Below are 27117 nucleotides of genomic sequence, written 5' to 3'. Positions count from 1 at the left end.
AATATAAAATAATTGATTGAAAATATGTTATATTTATTATATTTCTTTTTTTATATGCAAAAAAAATAAAAAACAAAAGAAGATATTTAAAATTTACAATATACATATATAAATAATTATAAACAAAAACCACCTGTACAAAACACGGCCAAAACACTAATAATATAATACGAGTAATAAATAAATAAATAATATTTGTTTATATTACCCAACTTGTTCTCTATCACCGACTAGTTCTCTAACTTTTGCAGTCCGTGAGTGTTGTGTTTTTACAAGTCCGTGAGTGTTGTGTTTTTACACTAGTACTTCACGCATTCTCTCTCTCTCTCGATATATATGTCATGTAATAATGAGTCCGTAATATCCAAGAATAATGATTTGAACCTCCTTTTCTACTCATCTCTTCCCTTGACCCCCTCTTTTCATGATTGATTGATTTTTTTTTTTTTTCTTTTTTTTTTCTCCTTCAATCACCACCCGCCCGCCACGTGTGTATGGGAGGTGGTGGGGTGGTGATTGGAGGGGTCTCAATCATCGCCCAATATCCAAATTGCTCCATCCGCCCCCACCTTGTTCTTCCGACATTGCACAGAGGGAACGCCCCAGACTTGTTTCTCTTTCTTCTCAGGCCAGTTCGTTCGTTCTCTAGTCTAGTAGTAAGTACATAACAAGGTAGGTTGTGGTTTTTACTTTTCTGTGACTCTTCTCTTCTAATCACTGCTCTGCTTGCTTATCCACTTTGTACCTACGTTCTCTCTCTCTCTCTCTCTCTCTCTCTGTATCTATGTATGTATTCTTCAGCATTTCATTTTCCGTCCCAAGTTTTCTTTTCTTTGCTAGGAAAGAATTTTGGATGACAAGGAAAAACGCACCTTTAACTTTCCCACTATATATATTTGTATTTGGTTGAATTGTGCAGAGGCTGCATTTTTTTTTTTTTTTCATTTTATTTCTCTTCTGATCTCTGAGTATTGGACTATTTCCATATATATTTTATTTCCCCACATTTTCTCAGCTAACAAACAAAAAAAGGGACCGACATTTCATCCTCGAACGAGATTCCCTTGTCGTTTATAGAGAATGCCTATTGTTTGGATTGTTCTGAATGTTAGTTGTTGAGTAAGCCGGGAAGCAATTCCATCAACAACCTACTCACTCATCCAAAATGCAACAACTTAATGCCTTAATGAAAATTAAATTGAAAATAAAAGAAAGAAAGAAGAAGAGGCAAGAAAATGGGAAACTCATAATTTCTTCTTCTGCTCTCTCTCCCTCTCTCTCCCCCTGCTAATGTGAATTTTGCTCAATTACCATTTCGAATTTCTCTGCCTTCCTCTTATTATTACATATATATTCTTTTTCCATTTTGGATATGCAGAATTTTGGGATGGTGAAGTTAGTGGCTCAAAGTCTTCTTCTTGGCCTTTACCTTCAAGTCCTTGCGGTATTTGCTGTTGATGTTCACCGCCTTAACATATGGCCAATGCCCCAATCAGTAAGCAATGGGCATCAAATTCTTCATATGAGTAAGGACTTTGAGCTAATGACTCAAGGAACCAAATATCCTGACGCTTCTGGGATATTGAAGGATGGATTCTCTAGATTACTTGATGTTGTCCAAGCTGCTCATGTTGTTGATGGAAATTTTACCCATTTCTACCAATCTGTCCTGCTTCAGGGAATTCATGTGGTTATTTTTTCACTCAATGATGAGGTCTGTTCTGTTTAATGATTGCATCATTTCTTTCTTCGTACTTACTTCTCTTGATTCACACTGGGTTAAAATGGTTTTACCTTGCTGAATTGTATGTATTATTATACTTCTTGTAAATGTTTGCTTGGTCTTCTCTTTTTTGCTTCAAGAGATCAATTTATGTGTGGAAATCTTACATTATGAAATTTTCAAAGCAAAATCATTGTTTGTCTTTTCTGAACCTCCTTAATAACATATGCGTGGAGATTGGTATTCTTCTGCATTCTTCTTCTTTATTTATTTATTTTTCAAGATGAAGTTCAATATTATTACAATAATTATACTCACTGGTGTAATTGTTGTTACTTGTTCAAATAAAATCAGAGTAACTATGATACTGCATGTGACAAAAATATTTCCCCTTATTATATGGTTGAATTGTGACAAATGTCTATATGTATTTACTTTTCTTATAAAAAAAAAATTATTGAGAAAATACTCCCTTGGGGGATGCGGCTATGTAAGTATGAAAGAAATCAATTACTCCAATGTGTTAGCAAAGTTCAAAGAACTACCAGAGAAGGATAGACATTTCTCATGACCATGCTGCAATAATAGACATGACAACCTACTCTTGACCAACTTTCAGTCTCCAACTATGAAATAACTAAAAGTGATATGAGGTTTGGCGTTGATGGCGAACATATTCAACACAAAAGCCACACCAATCCTAACACATCCCAAATTTTGTATTTGAAATCTAAGGTGTGACTCAGAGTTAAGGGTTTAGATTTGTTTAGGTTTTAAATGAGTTAAAAATAGTGAGATATTCTGTTGCAAGTTTCTGTTAGTTGTGGCCTGATATAAAGTAGTGTAACCAGTTAACTTATTTAAAGCCACATTTGGCATTCAAGGTCTTAATAATAGAAATTGAATAGGGTAAATTACACTTTACCCCCTTTATGTTTAGTCACTTTGCCACTTTGGCCCTTAAAGTTTATTTCTGTAAATTATATTACCAGTCACGTGGCATAAAAATATTGTATTATATTATATATAATTCACATTTCTAATATAATCTTAAACTCCAATATAATCATATATTTTTTATGTTATGTGATAGTTATTATGAAGAAAAAATGAAAGGTATTCCTAGATGCTATTGCATTCATTGTCTTAGGAAAAAAGGGTAATAGAACTGAGAAGCATGCAAAAATTGGATCATAATGTTAAAACCTTAATCATTAGGAACTTTTTGAACATGTTCTTCCACCACAAGCACTGCTTCAATTGCAAGAATATCCTATATTGGTTGATGTTGACAAAAGCTTTAAATGCATGGAGACAATAATCTGGATGTATTCTTTGATTAGTTGCATAGCCTAGAAATTTCTTTTGTGTGTGGCATCGGTTGACAGAAGTACTCCTTGATCGGTTCCTTATTCATAGCCTATTCAGGTTTACAGTTGAATATATGAGGTGTGATTGTTTTTTCTGGGTTGACAGTTGGCAAAATACTTAAGAGATTTAGTTATTTATTTTGATATGGGTTTAGGGGATACTATTAGATCAATCTTGTCACTTTGTTTGAAAAAAAAAACTTCATTTTTTGTTATTTTCCTCGTCAAATTCTTTATTTTTATGTTCTTTTTTTTTTTTTTGAAAAGAAAAGAAATGACTAGAGTATTTTTTTATTATTATTTATTTTCAAAAGTAACACACTGCTATTGTAGATTGAGAACCAAAGAGTGATTTCCTTAAGAAATGACTAGAGCATTTGATTTTGCCTCAGTTCTTCTAATTCATTCTTAATGAACCTGTAGTTGTCACTGGAAATCCTTATGTACACCATTTCACATCTCTGTAATTTGGTTTCTCTACAAAAGCATAATTCTCTTTCTGAAAAATTATTCTGTGTTGTGCAGTTACAATATGGGATTGATGAATCATACAAGTTATCTATTCCTGCAGCTGGAAATCCGGTTTATGCTCATCTTGAGGTGGGTGTGACTATTGCTTATGTTATTCTAAGTTAGTGCCAGGATGGTTTCCACTCAGCATCAATTATATTCTCGACTATTTTGAATTCATTCATTATTAAGTTAGTGCTGCATTCATTCATTATTAAGTTAGTGCTAGGATGGTTTCCACTCAGCATCAATTATATTCTCGACAAGGTTTTAAAAAGCGGCCGCAACCGTTACGGCCGCTTTTGCAGTGTGATAGAGATTCACAAGTGTGTCGGCCGTAGCGGCTGCTATAGCGGTCGTAACGGTGTTGTAACAGCCTGTTATGCACCGTTACGTGACGGTTCCGAATTGCTTCTTTTGAAAAAATACAAAAAAAAGAAAAAGAAAAAAAGAAGAAGAAGTTGAAAATGGGGGAAGAAAGATAGAGAGAGAAGAGGGAAGATGGAGGAACAAGAGATAGACAGAGAGAAGAGGGAAGATGAAGAACATGTTATTAATTTGTTGAAACTGTGAGACCTATGCTATTCTATTCAGCTACTATCACTCAACCATTTTGTTTGTGTGTATCTATCTATATATTATTTGAAAATAATAATAAACTCAACCATTTTGTTTGTGTGTATCTATCTATATATTATTTGAAAATAATAATAAACTCAACCATTTTGTTTGTGTGTATCTATCTATATATTGTTTGAAAATAATAATAATAATAATAATAATAATAATAATAATAATAATAATAATAATAAGTGTGATCATTATCTATTTGGCTTAATCAAAAAATATATATATATATATATATATAGGCTTTTATTTATTCTCTTACTTTTGTCATTGTTTATCTTATGTCTAATAGTTAGTGATTGATTTTTTGTATAATATAAAGTTATTAATTATTAAAATAAAATGTAAAAAACTTAGTTTATAGTGATTTAAAAATATGAAATATATTGGATCAAACGTAAAAATTTATAAAAATTGATCAATATTTATTTTAAAACCCAATAAATATGATCATGGAAAAAAAGTGTGCGTATTGGTAAGTTTTTTTCAAATTGTGCGGAAAAAAAAAAATTCACGGTTCCGGTTACCGCAACCGTTACGCTACGGCCTTTACACCCCGCAACTACGCCACCGCCACCGTTACAGCGACTGCAACCGCTTTTCAGAACCTTGGGACTAGGTTTAACTAATCCGTAATGTTTTTCCATGAAATTTTTGTTTCATTTAGGATTAAGATATTAAAAATTATTTTTTGTGTGCCGCAAAGCATGTTATCAAGATAGGGTGTTATTGAATTTATTAAGGATGTCCTTTCAGTTTAGAAAGATTAAAATATCTTTGCTTGTAAGTTTGTTGAGTTCCTTTGTCCCTTTGACTTTTGATTTTTGTTCTCTTAAAACATTCCGAACCAAACTGAATGTTGGAATAAAATCTCAGGTTGCCAGTTGAGGACCACTCATAGATCTATTAACAGCACAAAGACATAGCTCATAGTGTCTAAAAGTATATGAGGTGTCAAAATGACCATAGCCTTGGTGTTGTGCCTGGATAGTGTTTGACATGGTTATTGTGGGTTTGTTTGAAATGGCATAAATTGCCAACGAGTTGTGCGCTAAAGAGTTAGCTCATTCACATCTGCAGCTTTTCATCAATTGAGAATCTTTGTTTGACTAAATGCTATATTGTTACAATGCAGGCACAAACAGTTTATGGAGCCTTACATGGGCTGCAGGTTTTATGTTCTTACTAATGACACCTTGTAAAAGTTGCTTGTCTTGATTTTGTGAAAGAAATATTTGCATCTTAGAATATATGTTTTCACATGAAATCTTGCAGACATTCAGCCAACTTTGCCATTTTAACTTGACTACCAGAGTAATTGAAGTTCATCAGGTCCCTTGGAACATTATTGATCAGCCAAGGTTCTCTTATCGAGGGCTCTTAATTGGTGAGATGCTTCTCTTATTTCCCTTGACACATTAAATAACCAGATACAGTATTATGGATATATTCATTTTTTATGGGAGTTGACATTGGATGCCCAATTATTTATGAAGGTTGTTTTTGATATTTTACTTTTAATTTGAGCTGAATTTTAATATCGTCTCTTTCCAATGATGTTGTCTCCTTGGTGTAGTACCATTAGGGGATGAAGAAATAGAGTAAGAAAAGAAGAAATAGTGAATAAGAAGAGAAGAAGAGTAGGAGAAGGAAAAGTGATAAACCCTTGGGTAGAACTCGCCCTTGCCCAAGAAGCTTATATTCACATGACCTAGCCTATTGTTAAGCTATATGGGATCATAGTATACCACCACGTCTTGCAGTCGACGTTCATGACAACCCACTCTATCGACACTGACCCACTGGTAGACCTTTCTCTTTTGTTGGCTTCACTTACCTATTAGTGTTAAACGTGATAGTATGATACCATAGTTGTCAAATCGGGATTTGAATCGTGAATCAAAATGGTATTGTATCGAATCGCTAATTGAATCGAATCGAATCGAATCGTGAATTGTAAAGATTTAGTTACCTTTTTTAAATTACATAGAAAAATATATCTACATACTTAGATATTGAATATATCTAATAATTATGAAATATTTAGACTTAAATCAATGAAAATATTGTTTTAAATGATGGTCATGTGGTCTAGGTAAGAAGTTAATACGGGTTCCCATATTTACCAGTTTACATTTTCCCTTGTAGATACTATTTCTTATCAACCATTCTTAATAAAAAAAAAGCAAACAAAGGCAAACTTTCAATTTCCAAGTAACAACAACTTAACAACAACGTTTTTTAACTTTTTACAAGGTTAAAAAATCAAAATCTTTAATTTTTTTCTAAAATCTCACTTGATACCTTCAAAAAATTCATTTTGTAAGTGCAAGTACTTAGATAAAATTGAATATGTAAGCCTAGAATATTGTAGAGAGAGAGAGAGAGAGAGTTCATTTTTTTCCGCTAAGGTTTGAGTATTTGAGAGTAAATAGGGAGGGAGAAAGTCAAAAGATGGCATATAGTAATCCTAAAGACCTTAAAAAGGTTGTGTGAACCCTTTTCCAACAATAAAAAAGCAAAAAAGAAAGCCAAATATCGATTTTAACGATTCACGATTCACCGATTCAGTTCACCGATGCATCTATGATTCACAACTATTTGCGATTCACACAACCTGTTCGTATCGATTACCTACTAAATCGAATCGAATCGTACGATTCGATTCTAATAATAGAGTATGATACCCATACACAATACCAGGGTGTCTTAATACATCCATCCTATTGGTTTCCCCTTCTGTAGTTCGAACAACAAAGACGAAACCCATGTGATCCTATACTCGCACTGGTTGCATTTGATCCTATACTCGTCGTGGTAGCTGTCTTTGATACCCAATGATACAAAGCTTTTGGTAAAACTCACCATTGAAAACCGGCTTGCAAGGGTAGGGTGTTCGTGAGGCTTATATTCACATGACCAAGCCTATTGTTAGGCTATGTGGGATTGTAACAGAAAGAAAAGTGTAAGAAGAAGAATAGACAGAGGGGATAGAATCTGCTAGTGGAAATCACCTTAAGAAGTGGAAGATCCATAAGCTCACGTTCATTGATGAACGTAGAAAAATTCAAGAATTACTCCATAACAATGGGAACTGGAACTTAAAACCTGTTATTGGTCAGATTCCATATAAAATTGTTGAAAGCATCATCTTCTTTCAGAAACCATCTAGGCTCTTCATAGGAATATTCCTTCTTTCTGTCCTATTGAGAGGATGAACCCTTGGTCGCCTGCACTGTTGGATTAGAAAGATGACCACATCTAGTGTCAAGGTTATTGCGGTGTTCACATAAGTTTGCTTCAATGACTTCAAACAATCTCATAGCATCTTCAAAACTCTCACAAGAGATCTCTCCTCCCCCCTGGTCTTGCTAAATGTGTTTATTCTAACTTATGAATGATAATGCTGCAGATACATCTCGACACTATCAGCCACTTCCAATGATAAAGAAGGTTATTGATTCTATGGCTTACACAAAGTTGGTATGTAATGCATAACATGTGTGGTCTGTTTAATTTTCCAAGTGCTTATGATTAGAAAACCTGTAATACGAATTTGCCACTGTTTATATGATGTGTGGAATGGTTTATATATGTTTAATGACATGAGAATTTTGAGGCATCGCTGCTCATGCTAACAAAATTGGCATTAAGTCTTGCTATGTTGTTTGTATGTATGGGGGATTTTATATCTGTTATTGTTGATGTAGAACATCGGAGGCACAAGGTAGTGACAGAGATTGTTTTTATTCAAGGAAGTTTGGATTTCCATTCAGTTTCACGGCATTCTACAGTATTTTGCCACTGGTTTTGAACTTTTTTTGCTGCAGATCTTATACTTCAAAGAAAGTTGTCCTGCATCCTTTGACAGATTGCCTGTGGAAAGAGGTAAACCTATGGACCTAAGGAGAATCATTGACCCACCAGACCATCTATTAGTCTGCCTAGAGTTCATGGAACTTATTATAATCCCTTGTCTGCCCTAATGGTTTAGTGTCTGTAATGGATGCCCAACTTGATCTAGAAACTCAGCTAGTGTGGCCAAATGACCTCCCTTTTTCAATTGAATGGAATGAGCCATGGATATTGGTAGAGTTTTTAATAAACAGAAAGATGGCTTTGTTGGTGGTCCAAATTGGTCACACGCCATGTGGTTGTGAACGCATGATATTGTACTGCTAAAGAGAGGGCTATTATTAAGATGGAAAACAAATGCTGGACTGAGACTTGAAGTAGAACCTTTTTGATGGAGGTTAGTGAAGTCTCATGTTTCTCAATCTTGGCACTTTTGTGACAAGAAGTTATGTACCTTCACTATGATGGTATGATTTCTCTCTGTGTTGCCACAATGAGTCTTTCTATTGAGCATTTATTTCTCAAGGGCCACCATGGCGCCAAGGCATTGTAGGGGACAACTGATGCTAAATAAAACAATTGATTTAACAAAAATGATTTCAGGAAAATATAAAATAATTGATTTCAGGAGACTCATGAGACTTATGCTTTTAGAGGCTTAAATGTGTTGGGGTGGAAACTTTACACTTCAAAACTCAGATGCCTATAATCAATTATATCTTCACTGCACAAATTGCAAAAAACACAGTCTCCAAATACTTGTATATATCCTGCACATTTTTGCATGTATGTGTTATAGAACAATAGCAGGCTTAGTTTTCTTACAGCCTTTCTAACTCTCGAGTTATTGCATAGACTCTTTTTCCATATGAGGATAAAGCCTTTTAAATGGAGGGTATCTCATGTATCCCTGTCTTGTATTGTGCTAAGATTTAATTTGCGACTAGTGCTAGCTTATTAAGCAAAGGAACCTCTAAAGGGGAAATATGTGTTAGATATCGTGTCCAGAATTAATAGCAATTTAAACATATACTTTTATAGGTATGGTTATGATTGATCAGAGGTTGAATCGATCATCAGGAATACATATTGTCATGTCCTTGCCTTTTCACTAATTTTATGCTCAGTGACTCAGCGTGTGTCAATGCCACTTTGAATGGCCTGATTCTTTCCATCTATTAAAGCTTTAGCTTGTGTCTTATATTGGGACTCTGTCAACGCTAGCTGCAGCTCCACCTGATAATTGACTTTGTAATTTCTTAACATTATTTTTGGTCTGCTCTTCCTTTTTTATTATTTTTCTTTGTATGATTGATTTCTCAAAATTTAGTTTGACTGTGACTAAGTTGTTACGTACACTGATGTCAAATTTAAATTAGTACACAAATTCATTTAAATTCATTTTATGTATATTAGTTTTTTTAAACTTTTGACTTTCATATAAATGGATTCATTTTTTACTTTTCCAATATTGCTTGACCTGTAAGCCCCAATTTTCCAAGACTTTAGGTCACTTCGGTGGGAAAAAAAATTGTATCCCCCCTTTAGTGGGAGCCTTGTGCATTGGGTCGCCCTTCGGTGATTTATTATTATTATCTTTTTATTGAGTTGAGAAATTGGTTCTAAATGATCAGGTTGGTTGAAAATAGACATATGAAATGATATAGAGGGCGTTTTCCCTTTTGTTGGACAAGAGATGCCTCAAAAGCTTGATCTATTAGGAAATGGGCCAAACACTGTGTTAAGCTCTCCAAGGCGCCTCATGTGTGACCTCCTCTTGTATGGGGAGAGAATAATGTTTCCCACGATGTGGATTAGTTTGGTACGTAGAATGAGAGTTTGGAATTTGGTTGACCACATTCTAAAAATTGTAGTACGATACAGGTAGGATTGTATACGTTATACTATCGAACTCCTTCCTGAACTCTTTCATGAAGAAAAAAAGCATACTAACAGTAACATGTTTCTTTTTCTCACATTGCCCCTTTAAAGCTACACACCCCTTTTGCCCATCGTCTCAAAATTGAAGTCTTTTAAGTTCTTTCTCATTCCTAGAAGAGTCTTTTAAGTTATTTACACGTATACTTAAATGATGTGGAGTGTAAATAAGTCATGTGCTCTGAACAATGTTATTGTAGTGCTGATTTGTGCAGATCTTGCAAGGTTCACTAGATGTATGCTTGAGCAGGCACACACGACTGCTATGTTCTTTACAAAGCGCTCAAGTTGAAAGGCACCTGCAGAGATCCTGTGAGCATTGCTTGCTATCCGCTCAAGCAGCCATGCGATTCTAAAACCTATATGAACCTTGTTTTTTTCAACTAGGGGAACATCAACATGAGATTGAGTAGCCCATTGAGTCCTTGAGAGTTTTAAAGAGCTTCAAAACCTTACTCAAGGAGTTTTGATTTGAATTCCATGTTTTTCTTAATATAGAAACATAAATACTTGAGAATCTTCTAAGTTGAGTGCTTTTGCATTAAAACCCACACCCTTGGCTGTTGGTAATGGAGTTGTGGGTGTATGGAGATAGGATCAAGGAGCCTCGTGTTGAGCTATTGGATCAGAAGAGGTTAACTGTGTCAGAGCCACAAAGGAGTGTTTGCGGATGACTTTTAGAGTTAGGTGAATCGAGTACAGAGTTGTAATTCCTAGCTTCTCGAGTCTTGTGACTTTTGATTCAATGATGCATTTTTTTTATTGTTGGAATTGTGATTTTTGTCCTTGGGGAGTGTTCTCCTTATGGTTTCCATTCATGTGCATACTTGTTCTTTATATTTTTCATGAATTGCATGATTTTGATCGCTACCGAACATTGAATTTGGACTTAATAATTACTTGGTAAACTAAAATTGGTTAATAGTTTTTTGAGTTTGGCCAATTCACCTCCTCCACCCCCCTCTAGGCACAAACAAGTACCGACCACATGATTTCAAGATAGTTTAAAGCCTAAGTTGGCATTTAGTTCCTGTGATTGGTGTATGTAATTATAAGTACATAATTTGATTTGACATTTGATAGTTTGCTAAATTAACCTACATCATCAATTCCCGATTGTTTTCATGCAGAATGTGCTACATTGGCATATTGTAGATTCCCAATCTTTCCCTTTGGAGATACCTTCATATCCCAAACTATGGTTCGGGGCTTATTCTATTTCCGAACGATATGCAATGGCCGATGCTGCTGAAATTGTGAGGCAAGTGATCTCTGCCTTGTTAGTGGCTAAATGGAGATATGATCTCTAACTTGTGCTTTCCTGAATTCTTGAATATTGTTCTTTGCAGTTATGCTCAGAGGCGAGGTATTAATGTATTGGCTGAAATTGATGTTCCAGGACATGCTCTCTCCTGGTAGTTATAATTAATGCCTGTACCCATCACGTTTGTTATATACATCTTCCTGTTCCCATGTCAAAGGAAATTCCTTTCCATGATTTAATGGAAGTTGATAATGAAATCTTTCTTTATCATCTATTGTTAGTTTCTTGTTTTTTGGTTAGGTGTGTGGGGGTGTAAAGAGGCTTCTAGAATGTTTTTATCTCAATTTTCCTCCCTTCATTTATCTTTTCTCAGATCCTATTGCACGCATTAAACTTTATAAAATGTTTTTGTGGATCATAATTATGGCGTGGTATTATCTTATAAATTAGGCCATAGCTAGGAAAACCAAATCAGCTTCTATATTAAATGAAATAGTAAAATGGCCATTATGATTTTCATGAATGTTGAAGGTTTCTTTTTGAGCATAGGGAAAGAGGAGAAATTTACAATCCTAACTGATTTCTATACCTTGATATGCATAACACAAATTTTGACCCATTGACTGTATTTTACTAGCTTGTGAAAATGGGAAGGTCTATTCTGGTGGTAAGTGCCTCAAAACCTCATGTATATTGCAACTAAAAATTTGTTTTCTTTTAGCTTTTGTGAGATCGAAAAGCTATTTTTCTTGTCAAATTCTCTTCTAGAAAGGTTTATGAGCACAAAGGATACAGTGGATGGTGGGAAGTTTTAAAACCTTCACAAGTGTGTTTGACATATCTATCATGTTCAAAATTGGGTTCAGGGACAGCTCCTTCGTGGTTTTGACATGTGTTGACCGTTTATTTGAGAGAAAACTAACTTAGAGAATTATTAGACAATCACTCTCTTTTATATTGATAATAGGTAGCTTACAATGGAAACCTTGGAAGTTGGAGGCACAAATAAAGAAATAATAGAATAAAGAAATAACAGTTAATAGAATAAGAAAATCCTAAATCACTAATTAAGGAATCAAAATATAATAAATAAGGAAACAAATAATAGAATGATCCTAACATATATTCTAGCACTCCCCCTCAAGTTGGTGCAAAGATATCTCTCATGCCCAGACTTCACAAATGGAGTACATATTGTGCCACTAGTGAGTTTCTCTTTGATGAAGTGACGATCAATCTCAACATGCTTTATCCTGTCATGTTGAACAAGATTGTGAGCTATGTTGATGGCAACCTTATTATCACAATATAGTCGTATGGAGTCTTTCTGGTCAATTCCCTGATCATACAATAACAACTTGATCCACAAGAACTTACACACACCTTCTGCTATAGCTCTAAACTTAGCTTCTGCATTAGACCTAGCAACCACATTCTGTTTCTTACTTTTCCAAGTAATCAAATTGCTTCCAACAAAAGTACAATACCCTGAAGTGGATCTCCTAGCAATTACTGATCTTGCCCAATCAGCATCCGTAAAAGCTTCCATACTAAGATGATCATGTTTGGAAAAATAAAGACCTTTTCCAGGAGAAGATTTCAAGTATTTCAAAATTCTCATAACTGTAGCCAAGTGTATTTCATGAGGAGTATGCATAAACTAGCTAACTACACTAACGGCAATAGCAATATCAGGACGAGAATGGTCTAAGTAAATAAGCTTACCTACTAGTCTTTGATAACTCCCCCTATCAACGGCTGATCCCCCACTATCATTACAAAGTTTCTGATTAGGTTCTAGTAGTGTGTCACAAGCTCGATTTCCAAGCATCGTTATTTCCTTAAACAAATCAAGGACATATTTTCTCTGACAGATGAAAATCCCATCTTTGGACCTAGCCACTTCAATCCCCAGAAAGTACTTCAGGTTCCCCAAGTCTTTGATTTCAAACTTACTGGCCAAATGCTTTTTCAACAAAGGGATTTTCTCAACACCATCTCCTGTAAGCACTATGTCATCCACGTATACAATGAGAGTTGTAGTCTTACTATGAGAGGAATGTTTAACAAACAGAGTATGATTAGTCTGACTCTGTTTGAAGCCATATTTTAGCATCGACTGAGTGAATCTGTCAAACCAAGCCTTAGGGGACTGTTTGAGGCCATATAATTGTGAGAATACGCCTATATTCAATGTTCTCCTTTTTCTTTTTAGGATTAGGAACTAGTGTTCTATATCTATTAGAATTCTATATCAGTAATGTATTCGTTTAGGATTAGGAATTAGTGTTCTATATAAGTGATGTATTCTTTGTTCAATTAATTCAATCTAATATACAGTTTCATTCAGAAAACTTACATGGTATCAGAGTCAGTAAATAGCAATTGGCTTCTAGGGTTCCGGCGATGGCTCTGATACCATGTAAGTTTTCTGAATGAAACTGTATATTAGATTGAATTAATTGAACAAAGAATACATCACTTATATAGAACACTAATTCCTAATCCTAAACGAATACATTACTGATATAGAATTCTAATAGATATAGAACACTAATTCCTAATCCTAAAAGGAAAAAGGAGAACACTGAATATAGGCATATTCTCACCCCTGCCCAAAATGGTCGAGCTGAGTGTAAACACCGTCATCTTTTTGAGACAGCTAGGTCTCTAATTCTCTTTGCCTCCGTTCCGGCTCCGTTTTGGGGTGAGGCAGTTCTTACTACTGTTTTTCTTCTCAATCGTATGCCTACCCCCCTTCTTTCTGGTCGGTCTCCTTATGAGGCTCTTTTTTCTCAACTTCCTAATTTCTCCCTCCTTCGTGTGTTTGGGTCTACTTGTTTTGTCCTTTTACCCCGTAAAGACAGGACCAAACTTAGTGTCCGGTCTGTCCTATGTGTCTTTTTGGTTATAGTCTCACTCAGAAAGGTTATCGCTGTTATGACCCTGTTTCCCGTCGCCTTTATGTCTTCTACCATGTTGCCTTTCTCGAACGTCTATCTTACTTTCAGTTTCCTCCTCTCACCGCCCCAGTTTCTAAAGAGGATTTGGTTTATATCGATCCATTTCCTTCTGAGGTCCCGTCTAAAGAGTACATCTTCACAGTTCCTCTTGCGCTTGTTCCATCTTCTCCTCCTGCTTCACCTCTGGTTGCTTCTCCTCCTCTTCCTCCTTTGTTAGTTTATTCTCGTTGTGAGAATATGCCTATATTCAGTGTTCTCCTTTGTTAAAATTCACCTACTACAAACCTACCACTACCACCTACTACACACTCACCTACTTCACCTACTCTCCACCTACTCCTCACCTACTCCATACCTACTACACACTCACCTATTCTCTTCCCACATCCTCTCTTCTATATATAGGAATCATTGTAATATAACATACATCAATCAATAATACATCAATTTTAACATGGTATCAGAGCAGGTTTAGAACCTAGTATTTTTCGCTTCACCGGCGGGCGGCAACCTCACCTTAGCCGTCCGCCGGTCCTCCACCTATTCCGCTTATTTTCTACACATACTTTCCCATCATTGCCCAAATCCTCTCTCTCTCGGAGGCAACCCAGCAACACCCACTCGAGCTTGCTCTCGGAATGACCATAGTAAGCAGCACAGTGCAAGCAGCTTCTTCCATGAATTGAATCAAACATCAAAATATTAGCTCCAGCTTCAATAAGCTTTTGCACACAAGAGATCTTCCCATGCATCGCAGCCAGCATAAGCGGAGTCTGCTTATGACGATTCAACAAATCTGGTTTAACAGATCTATCCAAAAACATAGAAACAATCTCGATCTGGCCATTGGCAGCAGCGATGTGAAGAGAAGAGTGGCGATCGTAGACTGTGGTCTGATTGATGAGAGTTGGGTCTCTCTGTAACAGATTCTCAACAGTTTCGTGGTCTCCGAACTGAACAGCAGTGGAGGGCTCTGACTTTCTCTCTCTCTCTTTCACTCTCGGTTGGGAGAGAGAAGACACTCAACCACACCACCGCTGTCATCACACACACACGGCCTCTCTCTCTCTCCAAAAAAAAAAGAAAAAAGAGAAGAAACCCACCTATCTCTTTCTCTTGGCTTGGATCGCAAGATCAGAGCACACGAAATCTACGCCGACTCCGTTGAGATCTACACCTTCGGCTATATCAAGGTCTTGTTTGGCTCTCAACATCAAGGTTTGGTTCGGCTTCATCGAGATCTACTTGCTCCATTGACTTTTGACTTCAGCCACTCCAACAATCACCTCTCATTTTTTTTTTAATAAAGCCACCCTGAGTCACTTCTTCTTTGGATGCTTCATAACCAGAACATACCACTGCATTGCAAGAAAGAGAAGGATGGGCACTGTTCTCCTGAGGTACAATGTTCATGTTACTGGTTTTATCACCACTTTCAACAGAATCAGCCTTCACAGAACCAACAATCTTTGACCCACTATCTGCCTTTCTGACAAATCGAAACATCAAATCTTTGACCCACTATCTGCCTTTTTGTGCCCCAGCACATGGTTTTTTGCCATGTATTATGGGTTAGTGCTTGAGTAGCTGTCAAGCTTATTGGTGGGACGTGTTTTGTGATGAGGTATGTCACTAGTTGATATTATATATATATATTTATATATATTCGACCCAAAAAAAAAAAAAAAAAAAAAAATCAACTCCAATTAGTGTATTCCCTTATGTGTATCTAACTCTGGATCCATATCGATGTATCTTTAATTTTTAATTTTGAAGTGTCCAACCCCTAGATATGCACCCGCGCCCGCACCCGATATCCACACTCAAGTTCTTGTAACGTAGACTGAGGCACATGGAAGCGAAAATAAAAATAAAAAACCATCTAAGGCCACCAAACATGTGGTCGACACTTACAGTAGGGACCCAACTGTTGAATCGAACCAAATACCACTAGAATGAAGCAATCGAAAAATAGGCCTATTTTTCTTAAAAATAAAGTAAAATCGAAAAAATAGGCAACTAAAAAGCAAAAATTTCGAAATTTTTTCTGGTGATTCTCCTACCCTAGTCAACCATAGTGGTAGGTTTTTTTTTTTTACATTATCAATCAAGAACAAGGGGAAAAAAACAAGAACAAACCCCCATAAATTAAGAAATAAAAAGAAAAATAAAAATAAGATTGTTGCTATGATACGACGTTAAAATTGGAACATAAGAGTTGAGAGAGAGAGAGAGAGAGAGAAGAGAATTGCTGGAAGGAGGCACAAAACCTAATTAGGTTTCTTACCTCTCTAAACACATGTATTTATGATAATAAGGGAATAATTACAATGACACTATCACCCTCAAGCACATAACTTAACAGTTTCCTTGATGGCTTTGCACAAGTTCATCCAAGTGGCTAATAATTTATTTTTTATTTTTTTAAAATTATCTTTAGGGGGACTGGTTATCCTTCCTTATGGCCGTCAAAGGATTGTCAGCAGCCACTTGATGTCAGCAATGAATTTACCTTCAAAGTAATAGATGGGATTCTTTCAGGTAAAATTATATGTTTACTTACAAAAACTTATTACATTTTTTTTAATGACAACATAAGAAAATAATTAACATTCTTGAAAGTTCTCGTTGCAGATTTCAGTAAGATCTTCAAATTTAAATTTGTTCACCTGGGAGGCGATGAAGTTGACACCAGTGAGTTCAATATTTTTTATATGATTTACTGTTCATCATACTATGCAATCTATTGTTAATTTCAAACAGAATTTGTAAGAATTTATATATTATTGATTGTTATTGATTGATTTCTGATTACAAGATAGATAAATTACAATTCCTATACAATCTATATATAGAAGAAAATGTGGTAGTAGGTGTAGTGGAGGTGATAGTGGGTTAGGTGAAGTGGAGTGTGTGGTGAAGTGGAGGTAGGTGAAGTGGAGTGTGTAGTGGAGTAGGTGAAGGTAAAGATGGGAAATTCTAACAGCCCCCCGCAAACTCAAGGAGGAGAGAAACTAACCAACTTGAGTTTGGAGAGAGTAACAAAACAAGAAAATACATAAAAATAAAAAAGGATAGGAGACACTGTATGGTCGTGTCAGACCGTTGGTGAAGACACTGAATGGTGGTGTCATAACGTTGTAGAGGACACTGTATGGGGGTGTCATAACGTTGTAGAGGACACGGTATGGTGGTGTCATAATGGTGTAGAGGACACTGGATGGCGGTGTCAGACCGCTGTAGAAGACAGTTTATGGGGTCATGTCGGACCGTTGTAGAAGACAGTTTATGGGGTCATGTCGGACCGTTGTAGAAGACAGTTTATGGGGTCATGTCGGACCGTTGTAGAAGACAGTTTACGGAGTCTTGTCGGACCCTTGTAGAAACTAACCGGAATCTATGTCGGGACAGTTTACAGAGTCTTGTCGGACCCTTGTAGAAACTAACCGGAATCTATGTCGGGACAGTTTACAGAGTCTTGTCGGACCCATAAAGGAGCTAACCGGAATCAATGTCGGGACAGTTTACAGAGTCTTGTCGGACCCCTTAAAAAATCGCACCCTCAAAAGGTGCGCCCAATTTTTCAAAAGGCGTGCCATCAAAAGGCGTGCCCACTTTATCAAAAGATGTGCCATGAAAAGGCGTGCCAGTTTGTCGGGCGTCAAGAGGCGCGCGATGCGCGTGGCTGGCCCTGGCTATTTAAAACAAGGTTGAGGCGAAGGCTGTGCATACTAGTCTGAAACCTCTGAACGCTCGGAGAGCTTGTCTCTGCAAATCTTGAAACACCCGGAAACCAACCCTTCTCTGAAACACTTAGCAACCCAAAAACATGGCCTCTTCTTCCCGTCCAGCTACCCAGAACCTGCTCACGCTCTTTCCAGAACTGAACGAGCCCACAAGAGAAATAACTGGTGCGGTGGCCAGTGAACCGCAACCAAACACCTCTGGTTTTGCTCCATTGAACTTTCCGATGCGGTCGGTGGAGCAAAAAATGGCGGTGCAAACTGATATTGAGGCTAATCAGTATACTCTGAAGTCATGCGTGGAAACCATGACGGCGGTCACAAACTTGTCGAACCGGCTGCAGAGTAGGACAAATGAAGTGCAACAGTTAAACTCCCAGCTGGCTCTGCTCCAACGCATGTATAAGGATGCGCGAGCAGAGATAAGTGTGCTGAGGGCAGAAAACAAGGAGCTGAAGCGGAAGGCCACCGTGATGTTCCGATTTGGAGGGCCACCATATGCTGTAGTGGAGGAGCAAGGAGGAGGCAACTTGCTTGGTGGTCTAGGAAGCACGGAGGCAACACCGTCAAGGGCCGTCCAAGACGGAGGCAAGAAAAAGAGACCGGCGGCAGAGTAGAGAAGAAAAAAATCCCACTGTGGGTGTGGTTGTTTTGTTGTTTTTGTGTTGGTGTTGGTGTGTTTGTTTGTTTGTTTGTTTGTTTGTTTTTTTTTTTTTTTTTTTTTTTTTTTTTTTTTTTTGATGTAAAATGGGGATCGGAATGAGCCCCGACGTGAATAAAATGAGTTTGTGGAATGATGAATTTTTTATTTTATTTTATTTTTATTTATTTATTTATTTATTTATTTATTTTTTGGAAAAGTAAGGGAAAGTAATAAAAAATAGAAAGGAAAGGGGAGATGATGGGTGTGCTTTGTGTGTCGTGGGCTTGTGCTTGTCAAAAGATGGAGTAAAATAAATATATAAAAAAAAGAAAAAGAAAGTTGAGTGGGGAACAAGAGTGTGTGGAAAGAAGGAAAAAAGAAAAAAGTATGGGTTGGAGACTTGTTCTGTTTTTTTTTTTTTTTTTTATTTAATAATAATAAGAATAATAATTTATTAATGGAAAGCATGTGCGCTGTAAAAGGGATGAAAAGAAAAAAAAAAATAAAGAAATAAAAGAAGAAAAGTAAAAATGGGTTTAAAAACAAAAACGAGAGAGAGAGAAAGAGAGAGAAAGAGAGCAATCTGTGTTGCTTGCAACAACGAAGACCAAGAAGCAGGCCAAACCATCCACTTTACTCCACAAGTCTGTTATGAAGAAGGAGTTCCGTCGCATGGCAAAGGCAGTGACAAACCAGGTGGGAAATAACTATTACAGTCCAGATTCTGATAGCATAGATCTTAATTAGAGGAAAATTTGTATTTGTTGTTGCATCATCGCCGGAGATGGCTTCAGCTTGCGTGAACAAGATTGGAATGTCGCCGGATAATTTTCTGGAACTTCCGCCTACTTATCCTTCGTACGGTTGGTTGAGTCCTCGAATCTCATTCAGCCGAGAGATTCCTGACGACGAAGCATCGAAGATCACCGGAGGAAAGTTGGAAAAGGAGGACGTTGCTCCAGAATCGTCAGATCCGGAAGTTTCTGGGAAGGATTTTGGTGATTTCGAGTTGAAGAGGAAACTATGTGTAAAAGCAAAGATTTGAAAACAGAGAGAGGTTTGAATTGGTTGAGACCCGGCGGGCGGTCAAGGCAAGGTTGCCGCCCGCCGGAAGGCGAAGAACACTAAGATCTTTAACCTGGCTCTGATACCATGTAAGAATTTATATATTATTGATTGTTATTGATTGATTTCTGATTACAAGATAGATAAATTACAATTCCTATACAATCTATATATAGAAGAAGGTGAGTGTGTAGTAGGTAAGGAGAAGTGGAGGTGGTAGTGGTGTAGTGGGTTAGGTTTAGTGGAGTAGGTGAGGTGGTAGTGGTGTAGTGGAGTAGGCGAAGGTAAAGATGGGAAATTCTAACAGAATTCATGAAATAGAAAAGGCCATAATAGCCCAAAACAGCCCCCCAAATCTCATTTTCCCTGTAAAGAGCCTACCTTTATATTATCTGACATGAACCCTAAGGGACCAAATATTTTACCAACCTCCTAATCACCAAAAAAAAGAAGCTGTAATCAGCGCTAAATAAAGCCGTATGCTACCAAATTGCATTCATTTTGGGCTTACTACTTGTAGAAGAGTGTTCCTCACAATCTTCCTACATGAAAGTGCAAAGTTCAGTCATTTAAGTGGACAACTTTAACATCAGAGAGAGAAATCTTATTGGTCAATATGATTGCACGAACCATTATGAGTGAATATAAAAGATGCATACTGTGCATCACCTCGAATCTCCAGAAGATCAATGTTCACTTGATACTGATGATCAATGTGTCATATCAATGAATGTGTTTGTGTCCTCTTTTTAACATGCGCACTTTTTTCTATGAGTTGTTTGTCAATACCTGAGTACATTGGTAGAATACATTTAACTTAACATCGATGTTTCTCTTCAGCATTTTCAAATGGCACTTGATAATTTAATGATGATTACTCAGACACTCAATTGAACTATTAATTTCAGGTTGCTGGGCTATAACTCCTCATGTGAAAAAATGGTAACAATCCTAAAATCTTACTTATTTCTCCTTTTTATAACCAAAATTTTTATGTTTACGTTATTACATACCTATTGTTCACTGAGTTTCTTGCTTCCACCCTAAAGATGTTTTTAGCATAAATAGAATTCTTGTGCAATACTTACCCAAAAAAGGAATTCTTGTGGAAGTCAAAAAAGTTGCATCATGTTTATATGTACGAGAACTATTCAATCAATATCTTTCTTCTTTTTCATTTATTATTTTATTGGTGTGGAGGGGCGGGTGGATTGCATTTGGAGGTGGTGTGTGGAGTATTAGCTATTGACATTAATGTAGTTCTTGATTTCCTTGCACTGTTTTGGCAATGTTCTGTCACAATTTGTTTGTTTGTTTTTTATACAAGTAAAATTTTATTGAAAAAAGCATCAGGAGATGCAGCCTGCATACAAATGCAAAAGCAAATTAAAGAACCAAATAAATTTAGTATAACTCCACACCTGTTCTCTAAACTGGGTGAGTGTCATGCTCTAAATTTTGCAGGCTTATTTTTTGTATCCAACCATGTCTTGTTTCACGATTTCACACGTATGAATGTTTTCATGAAAATTCAAGCATTTGTTGTACATTTAGGCACTAATGAATTTTTACTTGCGTCTTACTATCTTTGTTAAATGCATACCAATTGTTCCAGTTCTAAGCTAACTGAAAACATTTACCAAAAATGAATGGTGCTCTGCGTATTGATCTGTTTGTGATCTTTACTACCTTAGATAGGTATTTGACCTTGTAGGTGAAAAATGAGCGTCAAATTTGACCAAGTAGGAGAAATTCAAAACAAGCCCTCCCATTTTGTTGGATTTTCTTTTGTTTCTTCCTTGAACCGTATTTATAAATCAGGTAAATTACAATTAGCTCTCGTAAGGTTTTTGAAAAATACATTTGACACCTTGAGATTCTAGAAATTACCTCCTACCCTAGGGAAATTCTATTTTCACACACCCTTCCATCTCTGTGCACATCATATCTCAGTTCACACACTTATAAATTTGGTTATATGTTGTTATTCTCATTCCACACACCACATGTTCTAATTGTACCCCTAACTTACATCTTTTACACACACCATCTAAATTGGTTTTGCACACACCTTCAAACCCTTCAAAGACCCACACATTACTTTTCCACACACCACCCACCCACGGTGACTGTTCCAGCAAAACACAACTCCATTGAAGACCTATATTGAGCTCCATTGCATTGTTGAAGGTACTTAATGTGTATCCCCCTCCCATTTCGTAGTTATTAGAACAAATTTGGTTTTTTCCATTTCATATCTTCCTTCCATTTCGTAAGTAATGTGCATCTATCTCTCATTTTCGATAATCGGTTGATTTTTTCCGAATAAAATTGGTTTTGCTCATTCGGTATTGGTTTTCCAAATAAAATAGGCTTATTCGGTTGTTTACTTCCGATTTTTTTTGAACATTTCGATTCTATACTTCCAAATCGGTTATAGGTTTTCGGTTCTGTACCTTCGAATTGTTTATAGGTTTTCTGTACTTAATTTCCGAATTTTTTACATTTATTCGGTTTTTTACTTCCGAATTTTTTATATTTTGCAAATCTTCCATCAATAAAATCAAGAATGATGGTGGATTCTAATGGGAAAATGGTATAAACAACGGAGTATGAACCTAGAGAGTAATTCAGAGTATTTTATGCAAGCAATGGAGGACAACAAAGTGTAACAATGGAGTGTAGCAAGCAATGGAGGACAATAGAGGAAGTGAGAAACAATGGAGGAACTAGGTTGCAGTTTTTTGTTTTTCCAAAAGATGTGCACTGAGAATTGTTGTTTTAAAAGATGTGTACAGAGAAAACTTGGATTTCATATTTAGTGTGTGTTGATGTCCATTATGGTCATTTTGCTTTATGGTAAAATTGTCATTAAAATTGTCTTTCATTAAATGTGTACATACACAGAGACAAAAAGGTGTGTAGAAATAGAATTTCCCCCTGCCCCATGAAGTTTCCAATTGCATTAAAAATGCCCCCTTCTGTTAGTCAACTGTTAAGCTAAATGAATGGATTGTGTGATGTCAGCAATTTTTATTTTTTGAAATACCAGTTTTAGAAAGTACTATTTCTTTTTCATTTTTTCACTCCTTTTTCATTTCCCAATCTCTTTCAGCCTCTTCCCTTCATCATCCTCTGTTTCTCGCACCAACACATGCACACACATAAATATCAAACTATCATCATTAGAAAGAAATTCAGACTTCTATATTTCTAGCTTCCTTTATCAAATTATTTGTTTACTTAATTAGCACGAGATTTTTTTTTTTATAAAAAAAACCTTTAGCAAATATTTAATTTCAATTATTTTGTTACTTCTGTTAACCAACAACTACTAACTTGAGGGGGAATCTGTAATTTTTAGAACCTAATGGGGAACCCCTTAAGAACACAATCCTCCTAGAACTAATGACAAAGGGCTTGTGACAATCAGAAGTGTCAGGGGCATGTCAAAATCATGGCTCGCTTGAAGATTGCGAGAGTGAGATCTGAAAGGAAAAAATACCTCCTCATAGATGAAATCACCCTGACAAAGTGAGTCTGCCTCGGTTGAGATGGTAGGACTCAGGAAGCCCCTCAAGTTTGTTGTGCGGCCATAGTGTGGTTGGTACAAGACTATACCATGACACATACTGGGACATTGGGGATCAGGTGGCTTGGTGGCTAAGAGTAGGGGATTGCCCAAGTAGTCTTCCCGAGAAGGTTGATCCGAGGGACTTATGAAGTACCTACTCACCACGACTTAGCAGTTAGGGGAAGGAATATTCCCACGTGATCCTTGAGACACATGGCATCACCCTATTGACTATTTGACCTCCTCGTGAGCCAAGAATGCCTATAACTATGATACAATTCCCACAACTCGAAAGAGATTATTTGGGAAAGGAGTCGTCTTTGCCACTTTGACTACCGCCATATCCTTTTGTGATTTGCTAGCCCTGCTCTCACCCAGACAGCTAATCCCCTTCCCTCCAGCTTAGTATCTACATTTTCTTGCCTCTTCAGTGATACAAATTCTTGTACTCCGTTTTCAGACCTCTTACACTTGATTTACAGTACTATGCTAGTCATTCTTAGCTCTGTAAATCCATTTGGACCTGTCCTTGTGTCCAAAAGCTAAATAGCATTACTCATTGGGTTACTCAAACATACAATTTGTGAATGATTGTCTGCACCCACCATTGGTGGTCAAGTTATATTGCTGGTGTTAAAGGTTTACATGAGAAAAATGTTTCCACGAGGATCACTTGGGAAAACCATTCTCACACATCTACAAAAACCAACTCTCTGATTTTCAGGTTACAGAAGCATGCTCTGAATGAATCCGAAGCTTATCAGTACTTTGTCCTGCGGGCTCAGAAAATAGCATTGTCATATGGATATGAAATTATCAACTGGTAAAAATCTTAGGTAGTGTTTGGTTTAGTTTTTAAATTAACATTTGAATAAAAAAATCAAAAAACATGTTTGGTTAACAAATTTTCAAAACTCTTTTCAAAATTATTTTTTCTCTCTCCTCTCTCGTTCTCTTTTTTTTTTTATTTATATATTATTAATAAATAAATCAGTCATTTTTTCTCTCTTATCTCTCTTCTCTCATTCTCTCACATTTTACACATCAATCAATCAAATTTTCTCTCATACACATCTACTCAACTAAAAACAATAAAAATAAAAAAAAGCACCGCCATCCACCAAATTTATTTAGCCTGAATTCGCTTGAATGAGTCATTCGGGCAAATTCGGGCTAAATAAATTTGGTGAACGAATAATTAATCAAAATAAAACTACAAATCATCCTAAAATTATTTTTAAAACTCATAACTAAACAAATTTTCAAATTTCAAAATTCTTTCAACAACTTATCTTTCAAAATATAACTCAAAACTCAAAACTCTTTTCAAAATTTAAACCAAACGGAGCCTTAGTTTTGAGATTTTGTGTTCTATTTTGTGTTTTGTGTGTAAATTATGCTCACAAAAGAATTGCAGGGAAGAAACCTTCAACAACTTTGGAGATAAATTGAGCCGGAAAACTGTGGTGCACAACTGGTATGCCCTAAAGACGTCCATGCCATCTAACTATTGTTGTTAAAATAGTTTAATTGTGCATCCTATTCTAACTATTATTGTTAAAGTAGTGGGACAATTAGGTATATCTTAGGGTTGTAGGTGGGCTCCGAGAGTTGGAAGTTATATTAGCACTAAAGGCAAAGCAGCACCTGTATATCTTTCCCTGTGGAGAGGGTAACTGGATGTGAACTCAATTGGATTAGATCCATGTTCTTCAGTTGCTTTTTAGTTTTCAGGCATTAGCCTCAGTGAGTTCTTTTTCTCAAATGTAGAGAGGTGGCTTTACAAAAAATGGGATCTTATTGTTCTCATTTGAGAATCTGTTAGTATCACCTATGTCCCTGATGTTTGGGGAAATGGCACGTTATCTGAAACCTTTTGAAAATAAGCAGAGGCATCCTGTTGGGGGTTGGAGTGTTCACAACTAGATACCTTCTGCAATGATATATAGAAAAGGTGAACGAGGAAAACCTTGTCCAAAGCTATGAGAGGGGGAGAAATCAACTAACTCTTTGATAGTAGAAGAAGAACCAGCAATGAACATGATTGTTGAGTTCAAATGAAAACTATCTACAATAATCAGATCATGTCTCCTGTGCATGATTATTGTCAGAGCTATTGAAATTTGGGTAGAAATCTGTTGTGCATTCTTATGAAACTATTTAAAGGAAATATGATATTGCATTATGGATTGGGTAATATTAATTGCTTTACTACATTATTTCTTCTGCCCTGAGATATCAGGTAGAAGCACATTGAGGCTGGTGTTGCTATATTGTTCACAATTTGCTTACTGTGTGTGTGGCAGGCTTGGGGGTGGTGTTGCAGAGCGAGTGGTTGCAGCTGGATTGAGGTGCATTGTAAGCAACCAAGATAAGTGGTATTTGGATCATTTGGATACCACATGGCCAGAATTCTATATGAATGAACCACTCACAAATATCACAAACCCCAAGCAACAAGAATTGGTTATTGGAGGTGAGGTATGCATGTGGGGTGAACAGATTGACGGATCCGATATTGAACAAACAATATGGCCACGTGCTGCAGCAGCTGCTGGTAATCTTTTCATTAAACTGAAAGTTAAATTCTGTTCTGCAGTGATACACATGCGATGAATATAGAAACTTAGGTTATTCATGTGATGGGGGTATTCAGTGACACCTTCGAGCTTCATAAGTAATGACCAGATTGGACCATTGATCTCATTATCAAAGTTCTGAATGATAGGAGGAAATAGTCCCCATAAATCTTTTAATATATTTCCATCATTCACTGAAAAATATGGGGTCTGACATTTAAATTATACAATTTTCTATTCCTAAGAAGTTTTTAGGTTTAGGATAGAAAAAATTGAAGGAGAAAGGAGGATAATAAAGGGGAAGTAGAAAATGGATAAATTTGATAAAAATAATATATTTTACCAGGATATGATGTTTCCGGTAATGAATTTCAATTGTCAAAAGACATTTTTTTAAAAGTTATTTTTGTGGATGTCTTCTGTAAGTTTTATTTATTTTTTGGTTATTGTTTTGCATATAACCTCTTATTTTTTCCCTGGATGAAGAGAGGCTCTGGTCACCTTATGACAACCTTGCAAAGGATCCTCGGCAAATCACTGGAAGGTTAGCACACTTTAGGTGTTTGCTGAATCAGAGAGGAGTTGCTGCTGCTCCATTAGCTGGACCTGGTCGAGTTGCCCCACAAGACCCAGGTTCCTGTTATATGCAATAAAGCTGAAGATGATTTCAACTGCATCGGAATTATGCTGTTGTATCCAACCATGTCCTATCTGCACCAAATAATATCCACAACAATAACGAGTCTCCTGATAAAGTCAGGCAGCTCTCTGTCTCTGATGTTTTAGGCTTTTTGAGCCATGTAATCTTTCTTTGTTTTTCCTTTTTGAGTGATGTCTGTTTGAAATGCATTTGTTCTATCTTGCACTAAAGATGAGGGAAGGCTGATTAATTTATACGCCCTCAATTTATCATGTAGTACTCAAAGATCATTGTATCTGTGAAATGCCTACATAATTCTTCTCTCTTACCTAATATTTAGTTTATTTTAGTTTTACTATATATATGGAGAAAGATATATATTCTCACTGAAATTATCTTGAATTAGTCTTGAAAAGAGTCCTGAATGGTCATTTTTCCCGTCCTTGTTCCACTCCGCACGGGTTTTCCCCGCCTTGATGAGGAAGTGGGGCGGGGACAGATTTTTCTTCCCCTATCCTATTTTACTCGACTCCCGTCTCAATTATATTTATTAAATATATTTATGTATATATAACATATATAATTTAATTTTTTTTATTATAATAAAATTAAAATACTAAAAT

At 36.3% G+C, this 27117-nt stretch overlaps 1 protein-coding gene across 2 annotated transcripts; it reads left to right on the top strand.

Annotated features, from left to right (window-relative positions):
• Positions 1-535: 535 nt before the first annotated feature.
• Positions 536-26854, top strand: LOC114300445 (beta-hexosaminidase 3). Of its 2 annotated transcripts, none has more exons than XM_028245315.2 (15): positions 536-628; positions 1379-1714; positions 3619-3693; positions 5366-5401; positions 5506-5617; positions 7643-7713; positions 11154-11284; positions 11373-11438; positions 16691-16791; positions 16885-16944; positions 20610-20643; positions 24000-24098; positions 24693-24752; positions 25582-25832; positions 26341-26854. In XM_028245315.2, exons 2-15 carry the CDS (start codon positions 1388-1390, stop codon positions 26505-26507), a joined length of 1590 nt encoding a protein of 529 aa, XP_028101116.2. In that variant the 5' UTR covers positions 536-628; positions 1379-1387; the 3' UTR covers positions 26508-26854. The 2 variants fall into 2 exon arrangements, with proteins under 2 accessions (XP_028101116.2, XP_028101117.2); XM_028245316.2 differs by having other exon boundaries at positions 565-672.
• The last annotated feature ends 263 nt before the right edge of the window (positions 26855-27117 follow it).

The sequence above is a fragment of the Camellia sinensis genome, chromosome 1, assembly GCF_055761805.1.
Source record: "Camellia sinensis isolate YWXY chromosome 1, ASM5576180v1, whole genome shotgun sequence".
Taxonomy (NCBI): Eukaryota; Viridiplantae; Streptophyta; class Magnoliopsida; order Ericales; family Theaceae; genus Camellia; species Camellia sinensis.
The sequence above is the reverse complement of the archived record's forward strand: the minus strand, read 5'-3'. Positions and strand labels throughout refer to the sequence as shown.

Bases quoted from the DNA above. Each gene is read 5' to 3' on its own strand.
- LOC114300445 (XM_028245315.2), top strand. From the start codon at position 1,388: ATGGTGAAGTTAGTGGCTCAAAGTCTTCTTCTTGGCCTTTACCTTCAA. The intron at 20,644-23,999 runs GTAACAATCCTA...TCTGATTTTCAG, and splicing joins ACTCCTCATGTGAAAAAATG to GTTACAGAAGCATGCTCTGA. The intron at 24,753-25,581 runs GTATGCCCTAAA...TGTGTGTGGCAG, and splicing joins AAAACTGTGGTGCACAACTG to GCTTGGGGGTGGTGTTGCAG.